This window comes from Rhagoletis pomonella, unplaced genomic scaffold (assembly GCF_013731165.1).
Source record: "Rhagoletis pomonella isolate Grant_MI unplaced genomic scaffold, Rhpom_1.0 Rhpom_scaffold_00005, whole genome shotgun sequence".
Taxonomy (NCBI): domain Eukaryota; kingdom Metazoa; phylum Arthropoda; class Insecta; order Diptera; family Tephritidae; genus Rhagoletis; species Rhagoletis pomonella.
The window spans coordinates 53,850,228-53,868,504 of record NW_023458559.1 but is presented as its reverse complement, the minus strand read 5'-3'; the positions used below and the strand labels follow the sequence as shown (position 1 = coordinate 53,868,504).

The 18,277-nt window shown below is 38.0% G+C and overlaps 1 protein-coding gene across 5 annotated transcripts in view; it reads right to left on the bottom strand.

Annotated features, from left to right (window-relative positions):
- Positions 1 to 6,191: 6,191 nt before the first annotated feature.
- The window catches only part of LOC118739230 (beta-1-syntrophin-like), a 150,803-nt gene continuing 138,717 nt past the window's right edge, over positions 6,192 to 18,277 (bottom strand). For all 5 annotated transcript variants that reach the window (XM_036470433.1, XM_036470434.1, XM_036470435.1 and 2 more), the window contains exons 5-7: positions 17,840 to 18,049; positions 6,545 to 6,864; positions 6,192 to 6,281 (exon numbers count right to left, since the gene is read on the bottom strand). In XM_036470433.1, the coding sequence (XP_036326326.1) occupies positions 6,192 to 6,281; positions 6,545 to 6,864; positions 17,840 to 18,049 (620 nt within the window). The remainder of the gene's footprint in view (positions 6,282 to 6,544; positions 6,865 to 17,839; positions 18,050 to 18,277) is intronic.

The window sequence follows — 18,277 nt, the reverse complement described above, 5'->3', positions numbered from 1 at the left end:
ATAATAAATGAGTCCTATAAAAGAAAGGAAGCCACGATTCTTGTATGAGTATTCGTGCTGGTTTGGGAGCGAACAAAGGAGATTGTAAGCGCTTTAAAAAATCTGCACAACAATAACAATGCCAACAACGATAAACACGAGTGTCCAGCAAATCGTTTGTGATTAACTGTATGCAATGAAACAGCATAATGGAGCTGGTGCGCTGGTGCGCTGCTGGGGTGGGTGAAATGCGAATGGAATGAATTTACACATTTTGAATAGCAAGGCAGTTGGGGAGTGAAAAGGTTTCTCCTCGCAACAAAAACAAAACCTGTGAGAATAGCGATAGGAAAAGGATTGATGAATTGCTTTTAATGCGAGGTTAGAATAATAAAAGGAAAGTAAGTAATAAACACAAACCAATAAACTTATTACTACATAAATGAGGGAAAATGTTTCAGCAGTAAGTTTATAGAATAACCAGTTAAACAAATTACAAAAAAATGTACGCCAGGAATTCGTGAAATGCGGCGCTTGGTGTGTACGAATTAAATGTTTTGGCATTGCAAAGAAATAAGGAGCGATTAGGAATTAGGAAAATTAGAAAAATTCAACAGAGTCTTATAACAACAACACCAGACTTTTTATTGAGAATTTGTAGAAAATTCTAAATATGAAGTTTTATAGTTCATTATTATTATTCTATAATAAAGTGCAAGTTTCAAGTGGATGAGCATTAAGCAAATTTTAAGGAAGAAGACTTCCTTACAAAGTTTGGTTCAGAATTCTTTTGTGTGCACAACACTATCAGCAAAAAAAAAGCTAAAAATCAACCGTAAGTCTTAGCTACTTCCAACTTGCACCTTAATATGTGACCTGGTCTACGGAAAAGGGGCTTAGGTGTCAAAAAATCTATTTTCACTTTTTGGTTGATTCGGATGGAAGATGAGATGCTTTTTCACGTGGTGGAAAGCAGAACATCCTAACTTGCTTAGAAGTGTACTAAAAATGTAGAGAAAGAAGAGTAAAAATACGACAAAACTACACACACTAGCAACTTACACTTACACGATGAACTATAATAATATTCCGACCAACAACAACACTTACTGGACGTCCGGCGCGGAACAATTAACGAGATAATGAGAAACTGACGAAACGAGTTGCTTACTTTTAACAGCTTTTTCACAGAAAACTAGTTTTCGCACGTAAGATCCCTTTTCGTAGACCAGGTCACATATATTGAAATTTATTGGGCTACCTAGAGCTTCTGTTTTTAATTCGAAATAAAGAGATTGCTGTTTCGATGAACATTTGCTGAAATGCAACGAATTTTTATAAATCTTATGGAAAGTTTTAAATTTTTACTTTCATGGCTTTTGTTAGATAGTGACTTACATATATTTAATAGAAAAATAATAAATAAACACAATCATGTCCAGTCTTACTGCAATAGATTTTCATGGCTTTTGTTATTTTCAACTAACCCAATTGGATGCAATTTTATAAAGTTTTCCCTTGATAATTTAAGGTCGCCTAAATCCCTATCAGAAACAAGGTTGTGGCAGTGATTCGTTCGGTTTTTATTTCGTATTCTGATTCAATGGTAAATTTGAACATTTTGTTATATTGTCAAAAGACATACTACAATTAAATAGGCTATACAATTTCTTTTTTACGGTCTTCAATTTTCCTCAAAAATATATATCGCTTATTCTGATACGTTGATTTAAAAACGAGTTATGAAAATGTTACTTAGATATGTGGAAAACGGAAATTCATGATGAACCAGCTCTAAATCTTTTTTTTACTGTCCCGAAAATATTTATTTCAAAGAGGAATTTGAAAAAAAGATATTCGATTTTTTTAACCAGTCTATATAGTGCTCATATAGCCGAAGTTGTGCATGTAACGTACAAGCCTACACAAGGTCACCTTACACGTTTACTCGCATGCCTTAACATAAAAGTATATTACATATTTAAAAGTAATTAAATATTGGCATGGAATATTTTTCTACACTATTCTTCACGAATATTGTATACAACTATCAGGGGCGCACCCAGGAACATATTTTAGGGGGGGTTTTATATTTCTGAAGATATATCGCCGGAAAATACCGAAAATTTGCTTGATAATACGCTCTTTAAAATACATTTATGCAAGTTTTATGTACAGTATGTAATAAATAAATAAGCGTTTTAAAATTCATAAACTGCACTTTACTTACATAAGATTAACAGAACTCAAACACTTTTAACCGACTTTAAAAAAAGGGGAGGTTATCAATTCGCCGGAATACGTAACTTTGGACCACGTGAACCGATTTCAATAATAATTTTTTTGTAGAAAGATGGTACCTCAAGGTTCGGCCCGTAATTTGGTTTAGAGATCCGATGATTGGATCATGAAGAAATTAACGGTACCCCTAAATTTGAATATAAGAATTGAAGTCGGTTGTGTTCTTTCCTTAAAAACTACTTTTTTTAATAAAAAGTTCTATAAACTCAAGATGCGGTCAACTTTCAAAAGTACCTAATAAAAAATATTACAAAAGACTCAGTAAAAATAAATTTATTGATTCCATGAATTTTTACTCTTTTATGTTCCTTTTTTCGATTTCTGGTTTTTGGCTTTCGATAAAAATGGTGATTTTTCACGATTTCTAAATTTTTTTAATATTTCGAATACCGAAAAAATTAACTGAACTCTCAAGAAAAATTCATATAAAACGACGGACGAGAAATGGAAAAGAAATTTTCTACCAAAATTTCTTAAATCAGTTTGCAGCTCTCAAGAAAAAATGCTCGTATATTCATTTCCTCAAGAAAATTGACAGCAAAAGCAAAGCGCTTTTTCAAGCAACAGAAATTATAATAAATATTTCTTATAATTTCCTTGAGAGCTGGATTCTTAGCTTTAAGATACAGTTTGTATTTGAGGTTATTAGCTTTAGGGGGGGATTTGAACCCCAAAACCCACCCCTTGTGTGCGCTAATGACAACTATTAATATCTTCATGTACATACATATATATATAAAAATTTCAGAATGAATTTGGAGTGTGCCAATAAAAACTGTAAAATTGGAATTTTTGTTTCGCAAATCATCGTCTTCTTATAATCAATGTATGTAAGTTTTTTTTTTAATTTTGTGGCACACTAGTTTTATTACTCTAGACTGGTTCGTTTTGGCAAGAAAAACAGTTTCCCTCTTTAATGTTGACATTTTGAAGTATCGTAAACTTTTAAAATTAAAAAATCGTTAAATTTCAAAAATTACAAAATAGCTGCGATATATGTATATTCTGGATGCTGGCATTTTTTTTTGAATTTGGTGGCACAATCTTGAAAGTTCACAGATAACTTGCCAAAGTTATAAAAAAAAAACAATTATGATTTTTTCAAGTGGCAATGAAAAAATGAGTAATTTCGGTACTTTTTCGCCTAAAAAACTGTTTTAGGGCAAAAGTTGTTCAAAATACTCGCTTTATTATGCTCTTGATTGAAATAAATGCAAGAATAATGGTTTAGCGTTTTTTTTCTGCCGAGAGAAGGGAGTGATGGTAAAAAACCAACTCGGGAGATTTACTCATATACATACTAGGAATGTTAGTCCCGGGATCCCGGCTTTAATAAGGTCCAAAAAATTCCGGGATTCTTGGCAAATAGTCCCGGGGTGCCTTTTCCTGACCAGTATTGGCTATATTTCTTTTTTTATTTAATAATTAATGTGTTTTGCCTAGCTCATTATACAATAAAATCGGGCAATAGTAAATTTTAAACACAAATGTCAATATATTAGTGAAACCATGGGCCAAATATAGTAAAATTGCGTTTTTAGTTTTTCACTCTGATGTCAGTAATTCAAAAATGATTTAAAAAATTCAGAAAGAAGAAGAAGTGAAGAAGTATAAGTATCAAATTAAAGAAGAAAATCTTTAGAATTTAAACAGATTCAAGTTTATATATATATATAAACTTTATCAGCTTAAAAAATTACCTATTCGTCCTTGTGAATGCAGAAATATTAATTTTTTTTAATTCTAAAGAAATTTCCTCTTGTAATTGGTACCCATATTATTATTCTACATTGTATTGAATATTTTAAATAATTTTTAGAATTAATCATCTTTGAAATCACAAAGTCCTTCAAAATAAATCCTGCGGTCAGAGAGAAATAAATAAAAACGCCACTTTAAATAAAAATGTAGGTTTCAAACCCATTTATTTATTATTGTTACGATTATCCTCGAAACCTTGAGGGATTTCCCAAATATACTCGGGCTCGTATCGCTGGATTGTTAAATAAATGCTAACGATGACCAAATTGTAGTACAATTAACTTTATTGTCCAACACACAATTTACAATACTTGCTAATACAGTAAAAACACTTTACAATACTTGTTAAAGCAATAACAACGCTTTACTACTTGTTAACACAATTAAACTTATAGCTTGCTTATTCGCAACTCAATTCTCCGCTCACTTTACTTGTAGCTTGCTGTCTTGTAACTAACTCCCCTCGTGGTGGCGGCGCCCTTATATACCTGCGCTGGCACTTATGGCAACTCTAGAACATTCTGAAGTTTATCGCTCATTCTCTTTCTCTCGCTGTTCGCAGTGTTCATCCAACTTGACGTTTCTCTTTGTGGAACATTCTACGTCATTCTTCGAACATTCTGCCTATTTCTCGTTGTTCGCTTTGTGTTGCCGCAGTATTCGCCACATTATTTATTTTATCGTAGGAGAGCTTCTCAAACAATATAGAAGCAGTTTTTTCGATTTAAGTTATTGAAAAGTAATGAATATCTAAATCTCGGGACTAATCCCGAGATCGCGGAAAATATAGGCTGAAAAATTAACATCCCTAATACATACATACATATATGTACACTATTCTACCAAAGAAAGGGTAAGTTTATTGCTTGCTTTCTTTATGGATGCTTTTAGAGAAAGTCAAGATATCCCCCTGATAAAATTTTTTTTCTTTTAATTTAGAATTTTCACACATCTCTATTAATCGTTCACTCCCAAGTAGTGGAGTAAAGAACAGCTCGTATATCAGAGGAAATTTCAACAAAGTTACCTAAATTTATTCACGCGAACTCTGTGAAAAGCTGCATACAAAAAACTTGCTCTTAGGAGTCAACTGGGAGGGAAAAGCAGAGATATTTTTGTAGGTGCTTGCGCGTAGTATGCATATGTATGTATGTATATGAACGAAAGGTAAAGCACGAAAAAAAACACTTATAAAAAGGTAAACATATACGGTGATTACAATAATCCATCAACCAACGAGAGATACACTCAACACACACCTTTACCGCAATTTACAATCACTTTGCGGCACCTTTGCTATTATTATCTCCATCACTTGTGTATGTAAAGGGGAAATTTCATTGCTTTTTACCTGTGTGTGTGTGTTTTATTATATTTTTTTTTCTCTTTTTCAAAACTCAACTATGCTACAGCATTTGAGAGAAAATCTGTGAAAAACGAAACGAACGGTGAGCCAGATAAGCGCTGCTTGAGAAATTGCTTGAAACATGTGTTCCTTTGGAGGGAAAATTCGCTCAAATATGTTAATATAATCCACAATATGAATCGCTTTCGCTTTATGAGATTTCGTTTTACAAATACCTGCCTACCTACAGTGTAGTGGAGCGTATTATTAACTTCGCTTTGCAAACAGAACGCGCACACTGATATGTGCACATATGTATGTTTGCTGACATGTACACCTACACACATTTCTATCTATGTAGTTACATAAATGGAAGGCAATATTTACATACATAAGAGGATCTTATAGATTTTTCAATGCACGCTGCACTTCCTCTCGGTTGCAAGCACTCCGCTGTTCAAACACTTTATTCACAAGCAATTTTGTGGATTGCATGTAATGCCTCGATTTTCTTCGACTTTAGCAGGCGACACACATAAACACTACAACAATAATAATAATAATAATAAAAGTAAAGAAAGCGATGCTGTCTCATGCTTAATCGACCAACCAGAATAGGAAGCAAGTTTTCACTCACTGTAACTATTGTGTTTTCTTTTCATATGTATGTAAGTACTACATCCAAATCACGTTTGCCTTGCCAAATTTGTCAATAATCCGTTTGAAGAGCACATATTGTGCCACCTGTGTGTATGTGCACCCCAACCCCACCCGGCCGTCACCCCAACGCTTTGAACAATATATCTCACCTGAATTCTCGTTCGGTGACTGCGACGAAAATTGGCTGCCATTTATCGTTTTCATCAGAACTCTCCGAGCTGGAACGTCCGCTTGGCTGTGGTGCATGGCACATGACCGTTACGTGTTGCATGTTGCAATGTCACCACCATCATAAGAACAAATAAAAGCGAGAGGCAGACGAGGTAAAAGTAGCAGCATACCGGAAAAGAATTGTAAATAAAGCGATTTCATTAAAAAATTCAATGTTATAAGAAGAAGAGAAAGCGTAAAAACCGACAGAAACAAACAAAAAAGATAGCGACCGAGAGCTTCAGCCTGCCAAGCAGCCAATCTGCCTGCCTTCTCTTGACCACTCACCAAATCTCCCGCGCCGCCTCCACCACTAGCACTTGCACCACTGCCACCGCCACCACCACCGCTACCAGAACTTCCTCCACCAGCGCCACCGCCCCCACTGGTACTGCCGCCACTCAGGCGTCTACTCAGCCAGCCGATGTGTTTCAGCTCCCCGATGACGTTCATCAGCGCGCGATTGGCATCGGTGAGGGCGCGCTGAGTGCTGCCACACATTGCCGAGTGCAGCGCATTGAACCAGATCAATGCCTCGGCGGAGTCGCAGGCGCGCAGAATGCACGAGTGCACACCGTCCGGTGAATGCAATTCGATGCAGCGGTTTTCTGCAAATAAACGAGAAAAATAAAAATAATATAACAACAGTGGTAATCATGGAAATTGCAAACATTATTTAAGCGTAATAAAAGCGAAGATTAAAAAGGAAAGTAGCGATTAAAAAAATAATTCACCAGTCGAAAGCAGTTGAGGAGGAGAAGCTTAAGTAAGCAATTTTGTGGACAATGTGAGGATGTGGATACACATAAATGTATAGTGAGTGGCGTAATTAAGGCAATGGATTCGAATTATCATTAGCGCTTTTCTTTAATCAGCTTGCGCACATGTACATAAATATATGTATACTAGCAGACCCGGCGAACTTCGTCCCGCCCAAAAATAGGCTTTTAGTTTAAACATTTTGGCCCCACATTTTCTCCAACAGTCCACGTTTACGATTTCCATTGGCACATTCATCGGCTAAGATTATGGTTTGGTGGTCGTTGCCGCCTTAAATAACCTGTATAACCGGACATTCGTAGGGGGATAACAGCAAAATGCGTAGCGCTTGCCGCGTTAGTTACCGATATCGCTAAGGAATTATACTATTTGGACAATGTTCTTCCTCGGAGAGCGGATAGATGAAATTTTCGTCGATTAACAAACTGCTCCGCACTCTGACTACACTTCTAGCTAGTAATGCTACTTCAGAAAGAAGTTACCCTTCGCCGGTTAAAAACGTAGTTCCATAGTACAATGAATGCTATAAACTAAGATTAGCCAATCAAATGTCAGTCGGCTGTTCATTTTAAATTCAGTTTACGTAATCTAAGTTCAAACTGCCACTGAATCTAGCCCTTAGATATTGAAATTGACACTGAACGGATAATACAAAGATTTCCAAAAGGAAAGCGCAAAATTGAGTTTGCAATTTAAATTATTATAATCAAAATTCCGAATAAGTTTTTAAGTTACTAAATTACATCCCTCATTTGACAAAAACATTTAAAGCAAAAAATAAGTAATTATGTAATATACACAAATATATACTGCTTTAATAAACTCAGAGCATAACTTAGGTAACTTTTAGGTCATATAGCTTCGATTGGTCACACCACTGTGAATCAAGTTAGATGCCTGTAATTTAACGTTGTTCGACAAGTCGATCCCAATCGTTTTTAACCCTCTAAGACCCACTTTTAAGAAATATTAAAAAACAAATCTATTAAAATGAATCCAATGAAAGATGAGTTGGTCTGGTTATCCGAATTGAATTTTTAACCCTCTAAGAGCTACTTTGAGCAAACTATTCAAAAACACCTATTTACAGTCCTGATTGGAACAAGTTCAGCCCGAATATCAGTTAGAGAAGCAACAGGACCACCACCTAACAATATTAGTGACCTAGACGAACAAGAGGTGCTGATAGACCTTAAAAACGTCACAAGCAAAATAAAAAATTTTTGGCGTGCGCCTTGAAGTCGTCACAAAAAGGGGAGGGACCTACAGTTTTACGTTTTTATGAGAAGCTGTTTTTCATGGCAGAAACTCAAGTAGCACCCTGGTGTATAACTTGGTGTAAATTTGTAAATTTTGGTACAATAAATCAGATTTACACCAAAATTCGTAAATTTACACCCAGTGTGCTACGTGAGAATACACTCGGAGGTTTGCCATTGCATAAAAAAAAATGGTATAAATTTCAGATTTATTCCAAAAATTTCCACAAATTGACATTATGCTCACAAGGCCTCCTATTTCTTCAATAGTACAAATATTATCTTTTCAAAGGCCATATAAAAACATAAAATTGGGTAAAAAATCGAGCTGAAAATTAGTTAGTGCGGGAAGTCAAGTAAAAATGGTTTTATAAGCATAACTTGAGAATTTGAGCATTTTAAAAAAATGTTGAAAACAGTTTCGTCAATTACTCGAACAGCCCTACGACATGTACTAGGTCACCTAAAAAGATCATGTTACAGTGTTACACCGTGTATTTTTCTCCAGACGGTACTAGGCATTTTCCTTCATGTAAGAGCAATTGTCGAGCATATCTTATTTGGGAGAAAATGCCCAAAAAATACGTACCTTTTGTCTGGAACTTTTTTCCGGTTTGGACCGCAAGTAGGTTAAACTGACCAGAGGTCCATTTTTTTTAAATAACCCGCGTATATTTTTACTACAGATACGGATTCTAAGGATACAAATACGTTACTTTTCTTTGAAACTTTTTTCTCGGAAGTGCCATTTTCAATTCCCAAAAAAAGATTGAAACTTCCGGCTAGTTAACCCACTTCCGGTCGAAACCGGAAGTCGGTAATACGAATTCATATTTTACGAATAAAAACGTTTTTCCTCATTTAAGAAGTCCAGGACGAGTTAAAGTTCGAATTTAGTTTAGAGGTTGAAAAACGCACTTCCGAGAATAAAGTTTCAAACAAAAGTTACGTTTCTATCCTTAATTCCGGGAGAAACCGGAAGTCGGTAATACTACGAAAGTATAGAGCATCCCCGGTTTAGTAGGTGAAATTTTAGCGGTTTTCAATAAAAACCTTTTCTCTCTATTTTAGAGGGGGGGGGACACCCTGTATATTTTTTACTTTCCACCTGAATCATTGCTGCTATCTTTTCATATAATAATCACTAGCTTCGCCACCGAGCTGCATTATTTAGACATTCAATATGCCATGCATTTTTAATAAATTTAAATATCAACCGAAAAAGTGCTAGAATTGTTTAGTATGCAAGATTGCACCGCCACAGCTCCTTCATACGGCATGGTGTACCCAAATACCGACCAGCAAACAAAATACAGTTCATCATTGATGAGCAAAGAGACAGCAAAACGTAGTTGCTGAAATTTGTGCGTAAAGTACAAAAATATATGGTTGAAAAAGTACTTTGATTAAATTTTGTTGCCGCATAGAAAGGCCGGAAGGGATGCAACAGAAGGGACGAGCAAGAAGAAGAATTGTGTTTACAGGACAAAGTTGTGCTTTTTTTCGACGGCGGCTGCTGGCTGGCTTTGCGCCACAAATGCAAATTTTCGCGCTTCAAAATTGTTTTTCTCCTTCTACTTTAAATTTTTGATGAAGAGAAGGAAAAAAAGTTAGGCAGCGCGCGAAAATCACTACCTCAATTTTTTTCCACACCAGTCCAGCTGTCATTACCGCCCGCCCCAACTAAGTACGCGGCTTTAACGCGGAGCGCTGAGGAGGGGATGGCAAAAATGGCGAGCGCATAATGAAGTAGCGAATGGCGAAATTGTGATTTTTTTATTGTTCGTTTTTTCTTCTCTCTCTTTTCCTGTTGCTGTTGTTGTTTTTTTTTTTTAATTATATGAAAATTGGTGAAGCGGACAGCACAGTAAATAAAAGCAACAACAAATGGGCGGCACTGCTACCTTAAAGCATAAGCACACGCGCGCATGCATACAGCAAATGTACACTTAGCGCCAGGCGCCAGGCGTTGAAGCCTGCCACACCTACAATTTTAGCGGCATAATCGCACTTTTGTGGTTATTTTGGTTGTAAAGTTTGGCTTTAAGTGCAGACGCAAATATACAACGGAAATTTGCCATCCCTGCCGCTACTGCGCCATTTTTTTTTATTTTTGTTGCTGTCGTGTGTGTAGTAAATTACAAACTTTCTGCAGTTTACATTCGCTATCTTCTTGCGCGCACACGCCGTTCGTTCTTCATTGCTCTTCGTTGCTGCTTAGGTAAATATCTGGCAAAATTGTTTGCGATTTTTCGTTGGCTTTCTTTTTGTTTCTTGTTTTTACTTCCCGTTGCTTTGCTGGCTTGCTTCATTACCCGTTTGTGCACCCTTCGCCATTTATTTCTAATTAAACAGTTTTTACGCGCAACAACTTTGTTGCATAATTTCGCTTTACGCTGGCTATTCACTATTTCTGGGTGTGCATGTGTGTTTGTGTGTATATTATACAAGTAATCATTTCAAGTACAACACGTTTTACTCTGGGACTTTTTGTCCTCTTTAACTATAGTATTTATCTTTTAGCACCTTATTCTGGAGTTTTTCTACTTTTTGGTGCAATTAAAAGTTTCTGTTGAAATTCGTAAAAAAAGGTAGCAATAAGGCACTCTGAAATAATGCATATTAGAAAAACCGAAATTATGCATATGCACACTTTCGTTTGAAAACCGATATAATGTGTGCATGCACAGTCTCGGTTTTTCGGGTTTTTCTCTCTGATGTCAGGATTTATTTGTAAAAGAACTTTACAATTTCTAGAATATGATTGAATAAAAAAATTATTCAAAAGATTCGGTGCATTGTAGAATAACAATATATTTAAGTATCAATTAAAAGGGAAAATTCTCAATATTAGGAAAAAATCAATTTTTGGGTGCACTAGGACGAATAAGTATTGAAAATATCCTTTGAATACTTTATTCTTGAATATCCTTGGAAATTTGCCAATATTTATTTTTGAAAATATATGTCAAACGTAAGAGTGTTTAGAAATGCTCAGCTTAAACATGTAGAATTTTCTGAGATATCTGAAGAGGGTTGCCACCTATTTAAAACTCAAATCAATTACAATTATATGATAAGCTAAATGAGCTATTACAATATAGGTATTAGCCGAAAGTCTTGAAAAGGATTTATTTCTAAGCTACATAAGTATAGCAGTGTTGCCACTTATTTCAAAATTCAAATTCAACTTTAATTATAGGAATTAGGCACTTTGAATGCATTTGAATGTATTACAATGTGAATGTCAGACGAAAGAGGTTAAGAAAAGGTTGCCAACTGTTCAGAAAATTAAATTCAAACTATTCAATGAATTATAACAATAGGGATATCAAACGGAATGGTTCGGAAAGGGCTTCATTTCTAAACTACATGTAAGGTGGTTGCCCCCTTTTTAATCTACATATATATATTTGAGTACGGGGTATAAGTTAATTGAAAAAGAATCACAAGAGAGAAGTTTAGTTTGAAAATATTTTGAATATGGGCCAACAAATTTGACATCTCCTGTTTTTGGCATGGGTTATTTATGTTTATTGAAATTAATTAAACCTAATGTAGCACTCGGAAATTTCATGCACTGCATCATATAAGGAAAAGAAAAGCGTATTCTAGTTTCAAACAATCGTTTACATAAATCTGGTAGTCAGGGGGAAATTTTTGCATTTTGGCATTCAATGCCACAACTCTTTACTACTACAAACTACATGTATTGTATTCATTTGCCTCCGCCGCATTTCATTGTTCGTTTCGTTTTTATTTTGCACTTTGCTGCGCATGGATTTATGTACATGCATTCACAGTTTTGCTTTTATCGATTTGCAGTTATTTTTGTTTGTGATTTTATTTTATTATCATAATAAAAAATCTAGAAAAGCAAAGCTTCCTATGCATTGTAAGTCTATGCAGCTAGATATATGCACATACGTATGTAAGTATGCACATTCGCATAGACGCAGATGTATGTATGTATTTTGCGTGGACAATAAATCACAAACCATTTGCTTGGTTGTTTGTTGGTTTTGAAAGTGAGCAGGCGAGTGGTTTTTTCGCCGCGCCAAATGCCGACACCTGATACGACACAATTTTGACAAATACGCGGATTTCCATGTGGCAGGGCAGCGAACAGAAAAATGTGTGCATATGTGCGTATGTATGTACACTAGGGCGGGTCAGTTTGTATAGAGAAAGGATTCAATGTGTAATTCTAAGAAAATTTTCCGAAGAAACCATGGGTATAAAACCAATTTGGAGTTTGCCAAAGTGCGAAAAAAGATTTCTTAGCATTTTGCTTTAGTGTCGTAAAGAAAGGCTTAAATTTTGTTAGAAAACAAGCTATTAGGGTTTTTTTTTTTGGTATGAGAAATCCAATTCTGCACTTATCTTTTTTCTAAAATGTTCACCCGAGGGCAGAAAAGTGAAAATTTTCACATTTTCTTTCAACCCTATTTTCGCAATTTGCCAAACACCAAATTGATTTTACACCCATGGTCTCTTCAGCAAATTTGCCCTAATGTACATATATAAAAAACAGCAACTACAACGAAAACAAGAGAAACAGTAACTTCGAACTTGGTGCGCATATTCGCCTGCGTTCATAGATAAGAGCGGTATGCATTTGAAAAAATAAAAATAAAACTTTTTTGAAATACCCCACTCTATGTACTTTCCGTTGAAAACATTTTCATGCAATTTGCAATAAATCAGTGCACTGTGCAACGAAAATATGTTTAATCCGCGTAGTTTAGCTCGTCATCAGTACGATAAAAGTAATTGTTGGTGTTGGTATAACCGATAACTTGTTGATACTCCTCCATTCTGGGTCCGAATTCATTGTGCAGCCAAGTTGAAGTGCGATTGGAAATATTAATCTTTTGTGTGCAGTTTAACTGGGGCGCTAACCCAGTTGATTGAAATATGTGATTCAATTGCTAAATATTGAAAGCCTAAAGGATGCGATATACAGTTGAATCGAAAATATATATATTCTTTTGGGTAATTTTCATATCTCTTGCATTTAGGTTATGGCAGCGCCGTGTGTCAAGGACTCACTTGGACATTTAGTAGATTGTCCTTTGTGATAGCACATTCCGAACGGCACCCAATACTTACAGCCTTATTCTGTATCACGAACGATAGGCAACACAAACGATTCGCCTGCAGAGGAATGCTTCAAAAATTAGTCCGGCGGCATCATTTTAGCCAGTTTAAACGCAACCGAGACCACTGCAATGTAATGTATGAAAAGCAAGACGAAGACGACCGATAGAGTTTAAAATCGCAATCAGAGATGTTGTCGTCTGCAGACGAATCGTTCGTTTTGCCTATCGTTCGTGATACAGAATAAGACCCTTAATCTATAAGACGCCTCGAACCGATTATGTAATTACGAATTCGGCCAAGGAGCACAATGTGCTTGAGCTCCTCGGGCACTCCAAGCTACTACTCCGGTGATAACGTTTCAGGATTAGTTTTCCTAGCCAATTCTTCAGCCACACAGCCCGGAATGTCGCTGTGACCCGCAACCAAAATGAGCCTAATACAGAAGTATAAGACGCCACCGAGAGAGAGGGCATTACTTAACTAAGACGGGGTGCTATCCAATGCACTCAAGGCCTTGATAGCCGCTGAATAAATGCTCACCTCCCTGACTGTACTCACACTCCGGAGCAGCTTTCCAGAATCCTGAACTGAGCGCTGATGGAAGGCTCTCGATCGAAGACCCCACCACTAACCCTGCTGCCCAGTTTCGATCCATCCGTGAAGAAGTTCACTGCTCCCATCTCCAGAAGTTCCGCCCGGTCCTACCTTGAGGGAAAGCGGGCAGAGAAGAAACTTAGATGGGTAATTTCGGTAGCGAAGAAATCTTTGCGATCATGGATGTAATCGAAGCCCTCTAGAATGTCAGAGTGTCTAGTCCTTAATTCGGTCAACCAATCACTTTCCCTGAGTCTAGTAGCTGAAATTTTGCCTGTAACGTCGACAGACACTAGGTTCAGCATTACGTTCAGTGCCAATGTGGGAGTGGTTCGCGGTGTTCCACTAATATCAATTTAAGTTGCCCATAATACGTGCTCCAGCTGCTTGGCAAGTGTAGCCTTATGAAGGGAGTTCTACCAGACTAGGACGCCATACAACAAAATTGGCTTGACTATGACTCGTAGAGTCTATAGACAACTTTGGGCGAAAAACACCATCTCTTACCAATAGCTCCCCTACAGCAGTATAAGGCCACGGATGCCTTCCTTGCGTTTTCCTCGATGTTTAGCCTCCACGACAACTTGTTGTTATGGATCAAGCCCAAGATCTTGACCTTGTCAAACAGCTATAAGCGCTGACCTCCAAATGAGAGAAGAACAGCGTCGAGTATTTTATACGTTATAGGGAAGAAGACCAGTTCTGTCTTACTGGGATTCACGCAGACGCCACTTTTAGCCGCTCAGTTAGTAAACATGTTAAGATACCATTGGGTCAGTTCACAAACCATGTCCAGGTATATACCTCTAACCATAAGTGCAACATCGTCTGCGTACACAATTACCCGACAGCCGTGTTTCTCCAGCTCCTCTAGTAGATAATTCACCACTCCGACGCAGACCAGGTGAGAGGACACCTCCCTGCGGGGTTGCCCTATTCAACGTACGATGCAAGCAAATGTTGCCCCATATAGCCAGAGCACAGGTTTTGAGTTAGCCGAATGGGACTGACATCAACCCCGAGCTTATCCAACGACTTAACTTATTATTAAATGCCCCCTCGATATCGAAGAAGGCTTCTACCGAAAAATACAAGCATGCTGCGCTCTTGATAGGCGATCTCGAGTAATCACGCTCCTTATGTGTATGAAAACCAGCCTCTCCTACGTTTTAAGTAGAAACATTGAGAGACTGATTGGCCTGAAGTCCTTGGGGCGACATGAGATCTCCTTCCGGCATTCGGGATGAACGCCACCTTAACAACCCTCCAACCCTTGGGAATATACGCGTATCTTACGCGTTTGGGTAGATAGGGGCCAGCCAACGGTACGACACCTCCGCAGCTTTTTGCAACTTCGCAGGTATGATGCCTTGAAGTCCTTGGAATTTGAAGGGCTGAATGAATATTATCGACCAAGTTAGGCGGCGGTCATCCAGAAGATCAAAAAAAGTAGCGTAGTCTGAACGCATTTCATTTACGGAAATTTTCTCTGAGGAAGGAGTGGAAAGAAAATGAGTATCCAGGAGAAACCTTAGTGACTCCTCGCTACTTCTAGTCTATTGTACTGCCTCATCCCTCAAGTAATCCACCGGAGCGGAATTCCTAGCGATTGTAAGCCTAATTCTAAAGGATTCATGTATACGTTTCACAGAAAGTTCTCTAATAACCTCTTTTCGCCTTTCTGATCATGGACTTGTAAATTCGCAATCCAACCTTATAAAGTTCCCAAAAAGAAGCTGACTTACTCCTGGGATAATCGTCTGCCCGGCGCCCTTAACGCAGAAAGCTCGGTCGCCCACCTCTGCTTCTCACAAATCTTAGCGATCATGCGATTTCAAGAGCATCTCTGTTCGCAGAGCTGAAAACTTCGACAAGGTCATCTGGCGAATCCGCCGACTGCACAGAGTTTACTTCTGGCGCATCAGGGAGGGACACCGGATCTTGCATTTCAGTTTAATATTTTCTTCTTATGGTAGCCGGTTGTAGCCAATCACAATAGAAACACAAAACAAGGAGAAAATGGGGGAAAAAACAACAAGTAAGAGTAAGTACTGCAACACTAGCGGAGCCCCCTCTTCCTCCTCATTTCCACCATGCACACGCCATGAGCTTCTCATTCTTATTTCGCCTTGCTTTGCTATCTCATTTGTAGTTGGTGTAGCAAAAGTAACAATAACAATGACGCCGTTACTACTTTTCCTAGTGATTAACCAATGGTGTTGACGACACCAACAACAACAATAACAGAAATATCATCGGCGTCACTGTCAGTTTGAAGAATTGCAGCGAGAGCATTTTGTGCCCCCCAACGCCAGCGTTGCATTAAATCAACGTGGCGGAAAGATTAACCACAAAAACTCTGGACTCAATACAACTTAAAGAATGAGGGTTCAGCATGGTGGCAAGCAGCAAGAATGTGCCGCAGAAGGGAGGTGGCAACATGTTGAGCCAAATGGAAAGACGTAGCAATCGGAGTGCGAGTGTGCGCTGGTAACAATTGCGTGGCAAAGCAAAAGTCGCCGGCATGAAAACGAGCAGACGAGCACGTGAGCGAAGGGTTAGTCAGGGGCGTGGTAACCTGACACCAAAACAAAAAACAAAACCAAAAAAAAAAACAATAAATACGGATACAAGGAGGACGAACTATGATTAAAAGTTTGTAGCAAAGCAGAAGTGGCAGCATTTACAATAACAACGACAATGAGGCAGCAAGAGAAAAGGACTATAGCACATCGTAGCATGCAATCAATGCCTGCCACCACCGCTGCCCCTTGCAGGCCGACAGGCAAGCACGCAGTAATGAGGCAGTGCCGCAGGCGGTGCAGGGCAGGCATTCATTGTCAGCCGATCACTGTCTTTGAGCATGTGGCATTGCTCGCGCGGGAGGGCGGGCTTGCGGCAGTTTTGTGCACATCCATCGCATTTTCTGATGTTGCTAGTATTGTCCTTGCAACCGACTACTAGCACTGCCGCATGCAAATGACAAGCTGCCCTCACTTGCACTTGCCTTTAAAGTGGCTGTTGTTGTTGTCGCTGTTGGCGGTGTTCCAAATGTTGCAAGTGACGCGTGCGTTTATGTGGCTATGCTGAAAAGATGCAGAGTATGCCGAACGGGGGTTTGATTCTCGGCATGAACTGTTTAATCACTGCGATGGGCTGCGCTGTCGGGTTTTAAGTATTTAAGGTCGACTTTGCGAACTAGTTTCGTTGCGTGAGTGACTATATTGCGGAATGATTTATGCCAGTATTTATTTGCATATATGCTTGAATTTCAATGTACAGTAATTTTTTTCATACAATTCTTCGCTGCTTACGAAATATGTACATAAAAGCTCGGAATTAAATGAATGTAAGCGAATCCAAATCCGAAATGCCACCAGTGCGCATGCATAATTTGGGGTAATCTTGAGCCTAACCGAATATATGTATCTTGAATTTCGGTCATATTTTAGTGAATAAATAAGATAAAAAGCAGGAATTTGTAGCATATTTCAGGTTTGATAATGAAGCCTGTACTTTTCGACGCTTTTTCGTTTATGGCGCCAAAATGTGTGCAATAGTTAGTTGGAGAAATGTACTTACAGGCTAACCTAATATTCGCGGTTTGGGGTTTGGTATACACGCCTTCGAATTTTTATTTATTTTTTTGCGTTACCCGAAATTGGCTTCCATGCGTTTGCATTTGATTTCATTGAGCGATTGGAAATTAAGTTAGCTTCATACGCACGCCGTCCGATTTCGGTTGATCTCATATCAAAGTTGTATGTGCATGAGAAATTTTTGATAGCATATTGGCGGCGTGCGTGAATATTGGGTTAGCCTGTTGGTGCGTTTTTATTCTACTCACCCGGATCAATGTATTTCAAATTCCGCGCCAAATGTGTCAATTGCAAGGGTATGTAACGCGTATCGGCACGCGGTGTAATTTTCGGCGCTGGCGGAGATGTGGGCGCCCCTGGTCCCAACGGACATAGAAAAGCGCGCTGCAGCTCCCAGCCTACTTCGGAAATTATGCTGGCTTTCCGGAAATACGGTGTCACTTCACGCAGAAATTTTACTAGAAATATATAGAAGAAGATGATGTGAAAATGGAGAGGATTTGAATTAGAAATTCCTGAAAATAACTTAAGACTCAGTTCGATATAGCGAGATTAATTAAATAAAATATGTTAACGTAAAAATTTGGAGTTTTCTTAACACTTGGTCTTGAGCACATCTGAGATCAACAATATCTATACATACACGTTTGACGGCCAATAGCAAAATAAATAATTAAAAATTGTAT